General features: G+C 42.0%; 1 protein-coding gene across 2 annotated transcripts in view; it reads right to left on the minus strand.

Moving 5' to 3' along the window:
- The window catches only part of LOC135519105 (glycogen synthase kinase-3 beta), a 62,045-nt gene extending 52,472 nt beyond the window's left edge, over window positions 1-9,573 (minus strand). For both annotated transcript variants that reach the window (XM_064944167.1, XM_064944166.1), the window contains exon 1: window positions 8,673-9,573. In XM_064944167.1, the coding sequence (XP_064800239.1) occupies window positions 8,673-8,760 (88 nt within the window). In that variant the 5' untranslated portion in view covers window positions 8,761-9,573. The remainder of the gene's footprint in view (window positions 1-8,672) is intronic.
- Window positions 9,574-18,959: the final 9,386 nt, after the last annotated feature.

The following is an 18,959-nucleotide window of genomic DNA, read 5'->3' on the forward strand; positions in this document are numbered from 1 at the left end:
ACAAGAATATTTAGACTTAGGGATGCCACCGGTTAGATAAAATACCGAACGGTTCCGTATTTCACTGAAAGAATAAACGTCTTGTTTTCGAGATGATAGTTTCCAGATTCAACCATATTAATGACCTAAGGCTAGTATTTTTATGTGTTATTATATTATAATTAAGTCTATGATTTGATAGAGCAAGTCTGACTGAGCGATGGTAGGCAGCAGCAGGCTCGTAAGCATTCATTCAAACAGCACTTTCATGTGTTTTGCCAGCAGCTCTTCGCAAGCACAGCGCTGTTTATGACTTCAAGCCTATCAGTCTAATGGCTGTTGTAACCGATGTGAAATGGCTAGCTAGATAGTGGGGTGCGCGCTAATAGCGTTTCAAACGTCACTCGCTCTGAGGCTCGCCTTGCTCTGCAAGGTCCGCGGCTTTTGTGGAGCGATGGGTAACGCTGCTTTGAATGTGGCTGTTGTCGATGTGTTCCTGGTTCGAGCCCAGGTAGGGGTGAGGAGAGGGACGGAAGCTATACTGTTACACTGGCAATACTAAAGTGCCTATAAGAACATCCAATAGTCAAAGGTTAATGAAATACAAATGGTATAGAGAGAAATATTCCTATAAATACTATATTAACTACAACCTAAAACCTCTTACCTTGGAATATTGAAGTCTTATGTTAAAAAGGGAACACCAACTTTCATATGTTCTCATGTTCTGAGCAAGGAACTCAAACGTTAGCTTTTTTACATGGCACATATTGCACTTTTACTTCTCCAACACTTTGTTTTTGCATTATTTAAACCAAATTGAACATGTTTCATTATTTATTTGAGGCTAAATAGATTTTTATTGATGTATTATATTAAGTTAAAATAAGTGTTTATTCAGTATTGTTGTAATTGTCATTATTACAAACTTAAAAAAAAAAAAACGGCTGATTAATCGGTATAGGCTTTTTTTTGGTCCTCCAATAATTGGTATCGGTATAAGCGTTGAAAAATCATAATCGATTCCACAGGCTCGTGTGGCGCAGTCACGAGAGAGTTAGCTCTCATTCAATTGCTTTTCTACAGACAATGGAATTCTCCGGTTGGAACATTATTGAATATTTATGATAAAAACATCCTAAATAGTGATTCTATACTTAGTTTGACAAGTTTCTACGACCTGTAATATAACTTTTTGAACTTTTCGTCCGACTGGACCTGATCGCGCATTTGGATTTGTTTACCAAACGCCCTAACAAAATAAGCTATTTGGACATAAATTATGAACTTTATCGAACAAATCAAACATTTATTGTGGAACTGGGATTCCTGGGAGTGCATTCTGATGAATATCATCAAAGGTAAGTGAATATTTATAATGCTATTTCTGACTAATGTTAACTAGACAATTATGGCGGATATCTTTTTGGCTGCTTTGTTGTCTGAACGCTGTACTCAGATTATTGCATGGTTTGCTTTTTCTGTAACGTTTTTTTTTTAAATCTGACACAGTGGTTGCATTAAGGAGAAGTATATCTCTAATTCCTGTGGCAAACCTCTTCAAGGTTAGGAGCGTTTGTCACAAACTAAGTGGTAAACTGTCACCAAATCACCCAAGAATGAGAGTTCTTTCGAACAGGACAGTACCTGTGTGTTTGTTTCTCCGTCCTGGTCCACCCAGGCCGTAGGCGAGGTCAAGGATAGCAGGGTTCGGTACACGAATCGGGTTCTCGGTAGGTCAAGGTCCAAACGCCAACAGGTAAGTCCAAAACAGTCCAGCTCATACACGGTAAATCCAGCCAATCTCTATTGTCTCTTTCTCTATTGTTCATAGATCCTTCCAGCACTCTCTTCTTCTCTTCCTGGTTTTTCTTGACCCTTTATCTGTGGGTTGGCTCCACCTTCTGAAGGTTCCCCTTGCTTCTGGGACTTGTAGTTTTGGTGGTCGGCAATTTTGTGATCTGTAGTTCTGACAGGGGTGAGGGGTGGCCATTTTAGTGATCGGGCAGAGCCCGTTTATTAGTTCTGCTCTCACATATCTGCCATTTACCACTCGACCCCCTTCTTTGCCACATTCCATGTATAACACTTTTATTTTCATCAACATTTATAATGAGTATTTCTGTAAATAGATGTGGCTCTCTGCACAATCACCGCATGTTTTAGAACTACTGAACGTAACGTGCCAATGTAAAATTAGATGTTTTTTATATAAATATGCACTTTAGCGAACAAAACATACATGTATTGTGTAACATGAAGTCCTATGAGTGTCATCTGATGAAGATCATCAAAGGTTAGTGATTAATTTTATCTCTATTTGTGCTTTTTGTGACTCCTCTCTTTGGCTGGAAAAATGGCTATGTTTTTCTGTGACTTGGTGGTGACCTAACATAATCGTTTGTGGTGCTTTCGCTGTAAAGCCTTTTTGAAATCAGTCACTGTGGCTGGATGAGAATTTTATCTTTAAAACCTATATTTCCCAGCTGTCTGGTTTACATCTAAATATTGTGAAACATATGCGATTAAACATGAAATTATTTGTGAAAAGATGTAATGTAATGTTAACCTTCTAAATGAGTGCATGGATTTTCATATAAAGAGTAACTAGTCAGTGTGCACACACATGTGAGCCCAGACATCACATTTGGTATCATGGACCGGCCTTTTCTCTGAAGTGTATAAAATCACCAGTGACGAAATGTACATTTCATGCCAAAGAGACCCACGGTAAGCCAGACGTCTCGCATGGTTACGAAGTCAGAGAACGCCAGGACAGGTCCCCACGTTGGAATGGCTACAATTCTATAGACCATTAGACCATACAGCTGTAGTTTGGCTACACAGCTGGAAATGGTTCAACTCTGAGACTATCAATCACTACAGAAGGAGCCAATTCTAGATTACACAAATTACTAGTCTGCAGCTAGAAATTCTGTAAACCAAGAAGGAGAATACAGACAACCGCCGCATCATCTATTCTATGAAGACATTTCCGAATGGTACTCTGAAGTATTCATTCTAACCACCGACAACCACGAGGGATATTGTGACTTCTGGGAAAGTTAACTAGAGACTCTGATGAACTTTACCAGTCGATTGAGTGTTTTCAACAGAGAGACAACAACGACATCCAGGTGTAAATATGTACATTCCAATTTCTTTCAGAATGAGCGGCCGTTCATGTGCCAAGTATTACCATTTCAATGAACATAATTCTAGACTGTATGTAGGTGAATCCATGTTGTTTCCCCGCTCTTTCTCGGTCCTCACCCATTTCCTTTTGTCCTTTTGTCATATCGGCTTAGCCCACTAGAGACTTTTCTATCATTGTTAGTAACCCATATCTACTGTTTGTGATGTATTTCTGTGATTATTTAGTTAGTTAGTAAATAAATAATTAAGCCAATGTGTATATTGCTGATTCATTATGGAAACTAGGGTTCATGCAGATAAGGTAATAACTACCACATTACAGAGTAATAACTTGGACCCAATATCTGACATCTCTCTCTTTGTCTCTCTCTCACTCTGTCTCTCTCTGATGCTCAGTCTGTCTCTCTCTGTTTCTTTCCGTTTGTTCTTCAATTTGTTCAGTTCGCTCTTATCTTTTTTCCATCGTAAAGCGGCAATTTAAATTTAACATCATGTTCAATTTGTTAATTTTGTTCCCATCTCCATTGAGGGCGAGGGAAATAGAGGAAAAAAAGACAGAGTGGGAGCTTTGAAATGCTAAACAAGATTGTTCTTGGCCAGCTGCCTCTCCCCAGAACAAAACTAGTGTGTGTGTGTGTGTGTGTGTGTGTGTGTGTGTGTGTGTGTGTGTGTGTGTGTGTGTGTGTGTGTGTGTGTGTGTGTGTGTGTGTGTGTGTGTGTGTGTGTGTGTGTATAGACATTGTCATCGGACAAGAAACATGGTATAGAGATGGACCCACTGGTTACCCTCTAGATTACAGAGAGCTGGAGTCTCCCCACCAAACTACCAGGTGTGCAACAGGGAAGGGACTCAGGGGGTATGCTAATTTAATATATATGTCAATCTATTAAATTAATCAAAACAGGAACAATTTACATTTGGTTAGAAATTCAAAAGGAAATGCTCTGTCGCACGCTGGGTATGTACATTGTCAATGGTAGGCATCGAGGGAACTCCTAGGGTCGGTACACGTATAGGTTCATCTCTTGGCAGTAGTACTGTAGACTACTTCCTCACTGACCTCTCTCAGAGCGTTCAAAGTCAGCCCACTGACATCCCTATCAGACCACAGCAAAATCACAGTCTACTAGAACAGAGCAATACTCAAACATGAGGCATCAAAGCCAAATGAACTAAATAATATAAGAAATGCTATAGATGGAAGGAGAGTAGTGTGGAAATCTTCCAAAAAACAATTAGGCAACAACAAATTAAATCCCTTTGAGACAACTTCCTGGAAAAAATGTTTCACTGTAATTGTGAATGTGTAAACTTGGCAGTGGAAAAGCTAAACAGTTTATTTGACCTTTCAGCTTCCCTATCAAATCTAAAAATGTCAAGCAGAAAACCTCAGAGAATTAACAATGACATATGGTTTGATGAAGAATTAAAAAACCTAAGAAAGTTTTCTCAATTTCTATCCAACCAAAAACATAGAGACCCAGAAAACCTGAGCCTTCACTATGGTGAATCACTAAATTAATACAGAAATACACTACGGAAAAGGAAGGAACAGCAAGTCAGAAATCAGCTCAATGTAATTGAAGAATCCATAGACTCTAAACATTTCTGGGAAAACTGAAACACACTAAACAAACAACACAAAGAGTTATCTATCCAAAATGGAGATGTATGGATAAACCACTTCTCCAATCTTTTTGTCTCTATAACAAAGAACAAACAGCAAAAAATACATTTACATAATCAAATACAAATCTTAGAATCAACTATTAAAAACTACCAGAAACCACTGGATTCTCCAATTACATTGAATGAACTACAGGACAAGATACAAAACTTTCCAACCCCAAAAGACCTGTGGTGTTGATGTCATCCTTAGAAATTATAAAATACACAGACCATAAATTCTAATTGGATATACTTAAACTCTTTAACATCATCCTTAGCTCTGGCATCTTCCCCAATATTTGGAACCAAGGACTGATCACCCAAATCCCCAAAAGTGGAGACAAATTTGACCCCAATAACTACCGTGGGATATTCGTCAACAGCCACCTTGGGAAAATCCTCTGCATTATCATTAACAGAAGACTTGTACATTTCCTCAGTGAAAACAATGTACTGAGCAAATGTCAATTTGGCTTTTTACCAAATTACCGTACGGAAGAAAAGGTATTCAACCTGCACACCATAACTGACAAAGAAACAAATCAAAACAAATGCAAAGTCTTCTCGTGCTTTGTAGATTTCAAAAAAGCTATCGACTCAATTTGGCATGAGGGTCTGCTATACAAATTGATGGAAAATGGTGTTGGGGGGAAAAACATACAACATTATAAAATCTATGTACACAATTAGGATCTGGCTAAAAATACTTGAATCAGTTATAGAACCAATTTCCCATTCATGGTTGTGAGGTCTGGGGTCCGCTCACCAACCAAGAATTCACAAAATGTGACTCTGCATGCAGAATTCTGCAAAAATATCCTCTGTGTACAACATAAAACACCAAATACTGCATGCAGAGCAAAATTAGGCCGATACCCACTAATTATCAACATCCAGAAAAGAGACGTTAAACTAAACTTTCCATATCAAAGCCATCACCTACAGAGAGACAAACCTGGATAAGTGTCCCCTAAGCAGACTGGTCCTTGGGTTCTGTTCACGAACACAATCAGACCCCACAGAGCCCCAGGACAGCAAAACAATTAGACCCAAACAAATTATGAGAGAGAGAGAGGCCTGGTGTCTGGCTGTGTGAGAGCCTGGATATTGCTTGGTGATTATAGTCTGGCAATTGAAACAAGATGCCATTGAAAAAAATGGCTGGCTAGAGAAGACAGACTATGTCATAACTCTGGGTCAGGAGAGATAGAAAGTGAAGAACACTTTCTAATCGTTTACCACAAACATATATTACTTAGCGAGTCCTTCCCAAAATTCACAATGAAAATGTCTACACATTTTACAAAACAATCAAACAAAGATAAAATGTGTATATTTTGGGGGGGAAAGGTATGTTGTGATAGATTTGGCCTCATAATAAATCACAGCATGTTAAAAGTTAAGGGAGGAAACATAAAATGTTTAAAAAGTTCTATTGTAGAAAAATATATATATATAATTATATTGTACTATTTAACTATAATGATTGCATATAGACAATATAAATACCACCAATATAATATTTTTGTATTTATGGATTAGATTCTGAACGTTGACCATTATTACATTTTTGTATTAGATATTTGTTTTATATACAGTACCAGTCAAAAGTTAGGACACACCTATTCATTCAAGGGATTTTCTTGGTTATTACTGTTTTCTACATTGTAGAATAATAATGAAGACATCAACACTATGAAACAACACATATGGAATCATGTAATAACCAAAAAGGTGTTAAACAAATCTAAATATATTTGAGATTTTTCAAAGTAGCCACCCTTTGTCTTGATGACAGCTTTTGAATGAGTAGGTGTGTCCAAACCTTTGACTGGTACTGTATACATATGAATTGTTGTTGTATTATAGCTACTAGAGAGATGAGGGTGTGGGAGAGAAAGGCATTCTACTGCAATGCTCGAAGCACTAAATGCACCATTGCCATACTGCTTCCTACTCCTAACTCCCATCTGCACACACATACCACACAGACACACACTCAACTATACAATCTCCATACACTGTTTAGTGTCCATTTCAGTATGCTTAGGTCTAGTCAGTGAAAGGGACAATTGCATTGTGAAAGAGTATCTGAGATTCATTACCACAACTCTCTCTCTCTCTCTCTCTTGCTCTCTGTAGCCCACACACAGAGACTTACAGCAATGCAGAAGGTGATAGGCCTGATGGTACTGTATGTAAAGCAAGGCTGGGGTTGGAGTATGTCAACATCTGAACTCTGAGGAGCAGGTGTGTAAATGTCTGATGCATGTGTATGTGCAGGGATGCAACTTTCACTGAGGATGGGGGGGACATGTCTCCCCCACCACCCACCACCACCACATTATGACATAGCATTTTTACCCCCCCCCAAGTTTTATCATTGGAATGTGATACAAAACGAGGCAACGGTGTGCTTCATTCAGGACCATGCAGACGCATCCGAGAGGTCGGGTATGCTATTTGGAGTGTTTATCCGGCTAGATTTAAAAATATATATATATACAAAAGAAAATGTATGTTCACCCCTACTTCTAAAACCAAAGTTGCACCACTGTCTATGTGTAATAGGAATAGGCTAAATACAATTACAGGCTATTTATATACTATAGGCTGAGGCATCAGAAGGATAGGCTTTATTGTTTTATTTTCATAACAGTTTAAAATACCATTAAAGCTGTCAGGAGCATATATCCTGGCCCAGGAGAGCCTTGAGGATGGCAATACTGTAGCAACTTCAGTCTGATACATTGTCAAATCAAATCAAATGTTATTGGTCACATACAGGTGTTTAGCAGATGTTATTGCAGGTGTAGTGAAGTGCTTGTGCTTCTAGTTGTGGCACATAGATGTCTTGACAGTGGAGTAAGCGATATGGCTTGTGTGCTGGTGCTCGTTTTTACATTTTGGAACATTCAGTTGAACAGAAACGTTGCTGTATTGAACGATCAGTTGAAAAACAGGGAGGGGTTGGGTTGTGTGTTCAAAATGCACCGATGCACTTTAAATACGTCACTCATTGCTTCAAGCCACATCCTGGCACACCCACCCAATGGAACAAACCTATCTCAAAGTCTGTTCAATAACGTTTAAGGAAAACGTATCATTCAGTACAAACAGTTCCGCAATGTAGCAAACGTTCATGCGAACTGAACGCACCCCAAATTCCACGACAACTCAGTTTACTCAAACGAGAAACCCGCCCCTTTATCCTGAAAGATCAGGTCCCCCCCCCCCCCCCCCCCCCCACAGTTAAATTCTGCATGGGCGCACCTTCTTGTTGACAGTTGTGTAATAGACCGATCCTGTCACTTGCTGCATCTGGCTGGTAAGAAATTAATACTATCTGAGAAAACTGCTCGCAAAGCAAGCAAAATGACATATAAATAGGTAATATATAAAAAATATCCCCATTAAATAATAATATAACAGTGTATGCCTAGTCATGACCCTAAACCAGGCGCTCCATTCGACTAGAGATCAGTAATCGGTTGAAATACATGTTGTGATCTATTGAAATGGACACCGAGAAGAATCTGTAAATGATAAGGCAAATCAGATCGTGGCACTCGGCACGATGTTGGTTTGGGTGGCTGCCAGCCCTGCCCCTCTCTCCCCCGGCGCGGCCCTCTACCTCTGTCCGCTGACCAGCCTAGAGTCGGACGTCACAGCGGTCCCTCCCGCAGAAACCAGGGTGACACTACGCCTGAGAATCTCAGCCAGTGACACAGAATGACAAGCCTGCCTGTGCTATCAGACCTTGCGTCGAGTCAACGTGCTTAACAAGGACAAAACTAGTTTAATTGATTTCATTCGCAAGGCAGGTAATTGGGAAAACTTAGTTTGATTATAAAAATGGTAGACTTACTGCTGACTTTCATAGAGCCAAAAGCCGAGGGCTGCGGCACTGGTTTGCAGCTCTCCGCGAAGGAGGTGGTTCTGGGCCGCCCCGACATGATCCAATCCTCGAATCAAATACTGTATGCTACGTGACTGGCTTGGTAGATTTCTTTCTAAACCTTTGCATTCAAAGAATGACAGTTCCTTAATCAGAATTTTATATTATTTACAATATTTTTTTTTTCTATCAACTCCTCTCCACGAGCCTTCACAGTCGATATTTTGACCTATCAATCTACCCTTTCTCGTCCCCCAATAGTCGTTCAAAGCATCCTTTCTTCCTTTGGTTCCTCGTTTCCCTTCAGTTGATAATAGGCCTTGGAGGCGCGTCTTCGACTAAATAGTCATGAATCTGGCCCTGTGGCCCCCAAATGAACCCACTGCTGGTTTGATTTCCTTAATTTGATCACAATTGAGCACAAAATGACACAAGTGAAACTATCAGATAATGCGTTAATGGGGAATGGTTGCTGTGTATTCCTATAGATCCAGGACCATGCAGATCCTCTTCCTATTCCGATGGAGACTCAACGATCCGTCCGCCATGCCGGCTCCCTCGCTCTTCTACCCTACCGACGATTCAAACGGAAAAATCTGTCAGTTGTCCAATTTTTACATTAACAATTTCCACGGCCCTGCAAACTCGTCCCAACTCCACACACGGCGACCGTCAAATCCGGTTATTCCAGTTGGCTATCGGGTCTTGTGCACTTCGTTCCTCTGGAAAGGGCAGTTCCAGTCAGACCCTTGTATTATTTTTTATTCCTTCACAATCGGTTTCGGGCTCGCTGTTTCATTCACTACGAACCTTTGTAACGCTATTTGCGTAAATGGTGAGGCTTGGTTCTATGGGCAGATGCGCGTGGAGACGGGGTTACGCCAATAAACCACTGTCGAGAATCGGAGAAAAGTGCACGCGCAATGGTATCTGGGGGGGTAGCCGATTCAACCAATCCGAAGCGTATCCCTTGGCGATGGGCTGAGAGCCCCGTAATGTAGACCAATAAGGACGCTGTTCTTGTAGAACACATGGCATAGTTTGCTTGACACCGCCCCTGGTATTCGAAGCTCGTGTCCGTGCGTTATTGCGACTGGGGCAATAGGCGTTCACCGGGGGGGGGGGGGGCGTCAGAAAGATTGATATCAGTCTCAGCCAATCCAACCGAGAAAAATGCATTTGCACCAATGGCTGAAAAGCTCCAGCCGGTAATCTACCCAATAGCATTAGGCGCGAAATTAATGCTACTTTTTACTGGCGACCCGTGACAGTCAAATTAACAGATCAATGGGCTTGTTTGAGTAGTAAGGCTGAAGCAACCGACTGCAGACGAAAGTCGAGGAGTGAAGTTGGGCAGGTGCAATCTGGGACAGTTGAAATTCGTACATTTATGTTGTTTTCCAACAGCAAAGCTCAGTGCAACATGACAGTGTTGCCATGTTTGTATTTTTTTATTCTTTGTAATGTCGAAATTAACATATCTCCAACCCCTTTATCACACACTCTCAAATTGTAGCCTAAATATTACTGAACAAAAATATAAACGCAACATGCAACAATTTATAAGATTTTACTGAGTTAGCATTCATATAAGAAATCAGTCAGTTGAAATAAAATAGGTCCTAATGACTGAGCAGTGGTGCAGGCCCATGTGTGTTTATATATCTGTTCAGTATATATACACACTGAGTGTACAAAACATTAAGAACACCAGCTCTTACCATGACATAGACTGACCAAGTGAATCCAGGTGAAAGCTATGATCCCTTATTGATGTCACTTGTTAAATCCACTTAAATCAGTGTAGATGAAGGGGAGGAGACAGGTTAAAGTAGGATTTTTAAGCCCTGAGACAATTGAGACATGGGTTGTGTATGGGTTATTGCTTTCAGTTTGTCAGAGTAACAACTCATTTCGGTCATTTGTGTGGTATTAAATAAATATTCTGTTAATATCTTCTAACATGTAAATTACATAGAATTGCATGAAATGTGTTTATAAAAGGCACATTTCAGGCCTCCTGTGTGGTGCAGCAGTCTAAGACACTGCATCACAGTGCTTTAGGTGTCACTACAGAACTGGGTTCAAACCCAGGAGGTGGTGCACATGGAGACCCATGAGGCAGTGCACATTTGGCCCAGCGTCATCTGGGTTAGGGGAGGGTTTGGCCGGCTGGGATTTCCTTGTCCCATCGCACTCTAGCGCCTCCTTGTGGCAGGCTGGGTGCCTACAAGCTGACTCTGGTCACTAACTGATCAGACACATTGGTGCAGCTGGCTTCTGGGTTAAGCAAGCAGTGTGGTTTGGCGGGGTCGTGTTTCGTGGGACACATGGCTCTTGACCTTCCCGTTTCCTGAGTCTGTAGGGGAGTTGCAGCGATGGGACAAGACTACCAATTGGATATCACAAAATTGGGGTGAAAATAATTGTAAAAATTAATAAATTAATAAAAGGCAAATTTCCTGCAAAATGTTTTTCCCCATGTGTAGAAATCCTGAAAACACCCCTGCTCAACTGTATGCCAATATGCCAATATGCAAATGCATTTATGGATGCATTGCTTTTGTCTGTTACTCTCACTCAAATAACAACAGCAACAATGTATTTATTAGCATGGCTTTACTTCTATTACAGCATATTGGATGACTGTCATTCATATTTCATTCACCCGGCTCAATGTAACATCGTTAGGCGTAGGCTACTTACTACATGATACTCACATTTTCCTTATACACATCATGAATTAAAATGTACAAAGTAGGTGCAAAGGTTGAGATAAATGTTTGTTATCAAGGTGACAGACATTGACACATTCAATACTCCTTGCACAATTCCTTCTCACATCTACGCACTCTCCTCCTCTCACATTTTCCCTTCGCTTGCGGACTTCAGTGCACAATACATCAGCAGTCTGCGACCAGGCGAAAATACCTTTCTAAGCCAAACCTTCATATCATAACCGCTAACCGCTACACACAGCCTACATTGTTGTTACCCAATTAGCTAACGTCAAGTCAACAAAATAGCTACTAGAACTAACATGTTAGTATGCCCACTACAGTCATACAGTACAGTGTACAGTTAGCAAGAAGTTTAGCAGTTACACCGGCGGGCCCGGGTGCCAATAAATTAATAAAACCAAATGCTTACCTTGACTTGGAAGAGTTCCAGTGTTGGATAGCTAAAGCCAGCTAGGTAACATAGCATCCCTCCCTGTTTGAGCTGGTTTTTTGAGTAGGCTAAACTAACTAGCTGCATTTGCTAGCTAATTAAGTGAAAAGGAAAGTGAAGAAAAATATGAAATACTGTATAGCTAGCTCTCTCCCTCTCTTGCTTTTCCTTCATTTTTGAAGAAATTCATTTGTTAAAAGCTATTCAACTATTGTCTGTCTCTCTCCTTGAGTCTACTCACCACATTTTAGCTACTCACTTCAACTGCTCACCACATTTTATGCACTGCAGTGCTAGCTAGCTGTAGCTCATGCCTTCATTACTAGGTCCATTCTCGGATTCCTTTGATTGGGTGGATACAATATGTTCATGCTGCAAAAGCTCTTATGGGTTGGAGGACGTCCTCCAGAAGATGTCATAATTACTGTGTAAGTCTATGGAAGTGGGTGAGAACCACGAGCCTCCAAGGTTTTGTATTGAAGTCAATGTACCCTGAGGAGGATGGAAACTAGCTGTCCTCCAGCTACTCCATGGTGCTACCCTACAGAGCGCTGTTGAGGCTACTGTAGATCTTCATTGCAAAACAGTGTATTTCAATCAATTATTTGGTGAGGTGGATATATTTAGTATAGTTTTATAAAAATATATATACATTTCTGAGGAGGATGGTCCTCCCCTTCGTCCTCTGAGGAGTTTCCACTGATGGCATAAGCCATGGCAAATGTGTAGAATTGCAGGAAATTAGCTGTAAAACTTAAAAACATTTTTCCCTGCACATGGCAAAATTAGTAGAATTGCATGACATTTGTTACAACATTGCTAAATGTTCTCTCTGCCCCATGGCAAAAGGTGTAGAATTGCAGTAAATTAACTTAAAAATGTAAATTTCTCTCTCCACAGTCAAGAGGGGGGCCATTAAAATGTTTTGCCCACGATGACCCCCAAACCAAATCTCACTCGGGCTGCTGTTGGAGGGTAGGCCTAATGATCATTGCCTATTCTTATGTCACTACAATGACATTACATTTGTAGGCCTACAGTATGAGAAGCCACAACCTCACATACACACACACCCAAGTCATTATGCTTATGCTCATTACTAAGGCAGCAGAGCCCAGTTCACCGTGATTGGTTGGTACACTATTATAGGCCTACACAATAGACCCAAATGCTCTCCAAAGCTTCTGTTTGAAGCCACATCATGTGTTCAAACCCTTTGAATGCATTGGTATTAACATTCAATTTCCTACACAGATTTGTAAGGGTAAATTGAGGACAAAAGTTGTGTTTTTATGTTTTTTGATGATGGTAGAAGTTGGGTAAAATGGGTAATTTCACAAATTATCCAGATGTCAGAAATGTGAATTTGTAATAGCCTGACTGGAACTGATTTTAAAGATTTCCTTTCTCCACCACTTTTCCACCCCTCTCTTTCTTTTACCTCTCCCTCTCCCCTCCCTGCCGCCAGCTCTGTAATAATCAGCCTCTCTCTGGTCTGAGTTGGTCACATTGGAGATTATTGATTGGGGAGGATGCAGACACTGACACTTTCACTGCCAAAATGGCAGCCTGGCAGAAGGATGAGTAAATATTCCAGAATGTAGTGTGTGTGTGTGTGTGTGTGTGCATACAAAACAATATTAACACATTCATGCCAGGTGAATAAACACAATGTTATTCATACTGTATATGTGGGGAAAAGACTGACACCACTAAAGACTGACACCACTATCACACACAAAGTGCATTAATGATCTTGAAAATAAAACCATCTTAAAGAATAGAAATGAGTCAACCTTGCTGGTTGCTCTACTCAAGTCATCTGCAGTCTAAGAAGTTAATGGTTATTTTATGCTGTTTATTTTGACTCTTTAATTAATTTTATGTTGATCTGAGGATGCCGTATCAAAGTGGTCTTTCAGTGGTGATGACGGATGCAGGATAAAAAGAAGTTGCTGTTTTCTCTTTAAGCACTTAACACTTCCCACTACACACACACACACACACACACACACACACACACACACACACACACACACACACACACACACACACAGAGAGATCAGTGTATTCTTAGCAAGAAAAACTGTGGGTAGAAAGAGCCTTGAGGAGAGATGAGTGCATACGAGAGAAAGAGAACGTAACATTATGACTATAACTACCGTTCTCTGAAGGAGGCAAACGAGGCGCAACATACTATGGGGAGTCGCACTTTCGTGACTTTGGTTGAAGGATCCACTATCATGCCTCACAAGGCCAATAAGATCCGCGACTCGCTGGAAGCCCCGCCTTCCACAGGGGATAAGTGTGAGGCTCGGATTCATTACTTCAATGTAATACTGCTCTTCACCAAGCCCAGGAATGGGTGGTGCAGGGCCAAACAGGTGCTGTACCTTGTTTCCCTCCTTCAGAGAACAGTAGTTATAGTCATAACGTTAAATTCCCTTCAATCAGTCAACTTCTGCACAACATACTATGGGGAAATATAATCACGCTCAAGCCAACCCCAACAGATACGAAATGTAACAGCATGTGGCAGACCACCCAGACCTGGCCCTGCCAGATGCAGCAGTCTGGGTATTACATTGTGTGCTGTACTGGGACATCCAAGTGATAAAACCTCACAAAAATGTGTGGTGATTCCCAACTCTCCGCAGCACAAATATCTCCTATAGTCAACCCATTAAACAAAGGCCAAGATGCTGCCAGACTCCTGGTGGAGTGGGCGCATACACCTCTACGTAACCATTGCCCTTTGCTGCTATATGCCAGGGAGATAAAGCCATGTCCAGGAAGGTGTTGTAGGAGAGGATCTTCAGATCCACCAACTCCAGAGGCTCAAAGGGGGCCACACACAATGGTCCCTAAACCAACGCAGAGTCCCATGTGGGCACAATGGGTTTAGAGACTGGTATGTGACGACGTACACCTTTCAGGAACCGCACCACCAGGGGGTGAGCCCCAGGTGAGGCTCCGTCAATTCCCACACGATGAGACAGAGGCCATGTACACTTTTAAAGTGGATAATGCTTTAAAAGCTCCTGTAGGAACATAATCTTGGCATCAGAGCTCAAACGCTTGCCACTTATACGCATACAGCCCTCTCGTGGAGGGCACCCTTGCAGACTGAATGGTAGTAATAACATTTGTAGGTGAACCTCTATCCATCAGATTAGCCCTCTTAGGGGCCAGGTCCATCAAATCAAATCAAATTCTATTGGTCACATACACATGGTTAGCAGGTGTTAATGCGAGTGTAGCAAAATGCTTGTGCTTCTAGTTCCGACAGTGCAGTAATATCTAATAAGTAATCTAACAACTTCCCAACAACTACCTAATACACACAAAACTAAAAGGGGTGAATGAGAATATGTACATATAAATACATGGATGAGCAATGGCCGAGCGGCATAGGCAAGGTGCAATAGATGGTATAGAATACAGTATGTACATATGATATGAGTAATGTAAGATATGTAAACATTATTAAATTGGCATTATTTACCAAATCTCTGGCCTTGTTCCCAAACCTACACCTGAGCCTGAGATAACAGGTCCCTGTGCAACAGCAGTTTCCATGGGTCCCGGCATAAAGGCAAATGATCTCGGTGGACCAAGGCTGCCTGGGCCAACGAGGAGCCACAAGAATCAATGGTAAGCCCTCGCGCCGCACCCACTCCAATGTGGGCTGAATAAGAACTGCTGGCAGGAAACACGTAAAGGAGGATCCGAGAACACTGGTGTGCCAGAGCAGCACTTGGGTCCATCATCAAGAAAAATAGACGACACTGCACGTTTTCTTGCAATACGTAAAGATCTACATCAGCCCTGCCGAAGTAACATTGAGAGAGTGTCCCACCTGGATGAAAGAGTCTCTCCCCATCTGTTGATGTATGCCACCACTGACATATTGTTGTTTCTGTCCAGTACAAGCCGGCCCAATAAAAACAGGGAAAAGCGCCTGAGCGCCAGATACTCTGGCTAATTGACATGCAGTGCGCTCTGCACCACTTTCCATACCTTCAAAATTGAGTTGCCTTCATACAGCACACCTCACCCTTGGAGGGATACATCTGTCATGATCACCTTGAGGGACACAACTCAGCCCATGGGAGCCCCCTGATAATAGCAGAGGGCCCTTACACTGGACCATGGCCCATAGGCCTGACAGGAGTCTAGCGTGAGACCCAGAAACAGATTGTGCTGAGATGGAGTCAGTCAGCTCATTTTCTGGTTTCTTATGAAGCCTAGAGACTGAATACGGGATAGTAGCATGGAATGTATGTAACAGCGCTTGCCCCCTCGACTCCATCAGCATGGAATGTGTGTAACAGCGCTTGCCCCCTCGACTCCATCAGCATGGAATGTGTGTAACAGCGCTTGCCCCCTCGACTCCATCAGCATGGAATGTGTGTAACAGTGCTTGCCCCATCGACTCCATTAGCATGGAATGTGTGTAACAGTGCTTGCCCCCTCGACTGCATGAGCATGGAATGTGTGTAACAGTGCTTGCCACCTCGACTGCATGAGCATGGAATGTGTGTAACAGTGCTTGCCCCCTCGACTCCATTAGCATGGAATGTGTGTAACAGTGCTTGCCACCTCGACTGCATGAGCATGGAATGTGTGTAACAGTGCTTGCCACCTCGACTGCATGAGCATGGAATGTGTGTAACAGTGCTTGCCCCCTCGACTCCATTAGCATGGAATGTGTGTAACAGTGCTTGTCCCCTCGACTCCATTAGCATGGAATGTGTGTAACAGTGCTTGACACCTCGACTCCATTAGCATGGCTGTGTGTAACAGTGCTTGCCCCCTCGACTCCATCAGCATGGATGTGTGTAACAGTGCTTGCCCCCTTGAATCCATTAGCATGGATGTGTGTAACAGTGCTTGCCCCATTGACTCCATTAGCATGGAATGTGTGTAAGAGTGCTTGTCCCCTCGACTCCATTAGCATGGAATGTGTGTAACAGTGCTTGCCCCCTCGACTCCATTAGCATGGATGTGTGTAACAGTGCTTGCCCCCTCGACTCCATTAGCATGGATGTGTGTAACAGTGCTTGCCCCCTCGACTCCATTAGCATGGATGTGTGTAACAGTGCTTGCCCCCTCGACTCCATTAGCATGGAATGTGTGTAAGAGTGCTTGCCCCCTCGACTCCATCAGCATGGATGTGTGTAACAGTGCTTGCCCCCTCGACTCCATCAGCATGGATGTGTGTAACAGTGCTTGCCCCCTCGACTCCATCAGCATGGATGTGTGTAACAGTGCTTGCCTCCTCGACTCCATCAGCATGGATGTGTGTAACAGTGCTTGCCCCCTCGACTCCATTAGCATGGATGTGTGTAACAGTGCTTGCCCCCAGTGCTTGCCCCCCCACAAGCCAATCGCGGCTATTGCTAATGTCTAGAATGGGGCGCAAGGTCCAGTCCTTTTTGTAACCAGGAACACCAGCTGCACCAGCAGCCCAGGATCTGTCACGCCCTGACCATAGAGAGCCCCCAGGGTTCTCTATGGTGCTTTCGGTCAGGGCGTGACTCAGGGGTGTTCTTGTCGTTATATTTCTATGTTGGTGTTTTAGTGTGGTTCCCAATTAGAGGCAGCTGATTACCGTTGTCTCTCATTGGGGATCATACTTAAGTTGTCCTTTGTTCCCACCTGTTTTGTGGGATATTGTTTGTGTTAGTGTTTTGTGCACTATGGCGTTCACAGTCGTGTTATGTTTGTTGTTTTTGGTAGTTTCATGGTGTAATAAAGACTGTGGAACTCAACTCACTCTGCGCCTTGGTCCGTTCCTATCGACGATTCGTGACAGGATCTTTGACATTGGAACCACTCGGATTGCCTGCTTCTGGAGACGGAGAATATTTCCTCCCTCAAAACGAGCACTGAGGCCTCGGGAACATGGGGGATGTTCATCAATTTGTAGCCTGTATCGTGGCGTCACAGTGAGGCTTCCGTGAAGTGCAAACTGAACACCACCTTTTGGACTGGGAGAGATTGGTTCTTCTTCCATTTCCAACACTCTTGACAAGCTCAGTCCACTCATGGGCTCTGGTGATGGTGATGTACCCTGATTGGCCTTGCCACTTTTATTTATTTTATTTAACCTTTATTTAACCAGGAAGGGCTCATTGAGATTAAAATCTCTTTTTCAAGAGCGCCCTGGCCAAGATAGGCAGCACCAAGTCATTACAAAAAAATTACAGACAGACAACATGAAACTACAAGTAATCTAGTAAAAACCATTGAATTCAAAAGAGTATAAAACAGCAAAATAAAAGCATTGACAGGTCAGGGAATCAGCCTTATAATCCTTCATCAGTGATTTAAAAACACCAATTGGGACAAGTTCTTCCAGTTTAAAAGTATTTTGTAAGGTGTTCCAAGACGATGGCGCAGAGTACATAAAAGCCCTTTTACCAAATTCAGTTCGGACATTTGGAACAGTTAGCAGGATAAAGTCCAGCGACGAAGAGAGTACCCACCACATGTCTGAACAATAAAAATGCACAAATAAAAAGGTAGTAAACCCAAAATGGCTTTGTATATAAAAGTATGCCAGTGACTGAGCCTACGAGTGACTAGAGAAGGCCAGCCATCCCTGGTATACAAAGTGCAGTGGTGCGTAAAGGTTTTGCATTTTAAAATAATCTCAAAGTGCCATGGTAAAGGGTGTCAATTTGTCTCATACACTGAGCGGAAGCATTCATATATAAAATATCCCCATAGTCTAGTAAAGGCATAATTGTAGCTGATACTAGCCTCCTTCTGGCTTCAAAAGAAAAACAGGCCTTGTTCCTAAAATAAAATCCAAATTTCAGCTTCATTTTTTTTGTAAGTTGTTGGATATGCAATTTAAAAGAGAGGCAGTCATCAATTAAAATTCCAAGATATTTATATGAGGTTACAACCTCAATCGACTTGCCCTGACAGGTAGTAATAGGTGAAAGGTTCAGAGGTCTATTTCTTGCATTAGAAAACAGCATTAGTTTAGTTTTGTCAGTATTGAGGATAAGCTTCAATTGACACAAGGTATGTTGAACAGTATAAAAAGCAGTTTGCATGTTCTGGAAAGCTTTT

Source organism: Oncorhynchus masou, chromosome 29 (genome assembly GCF_036934945.1).
Source record: "Oncorhynchus masou masou isolate Uvic2021 chromosome 29, UVic_Omas_1.1, whole genome shotgun sequence".
NCBI lineage: Eukaryota > Metazoa > Chordata > Actinopteri > Salmoniformes > Salmonidae > Oncorhynchus > Oncorhynchus masou.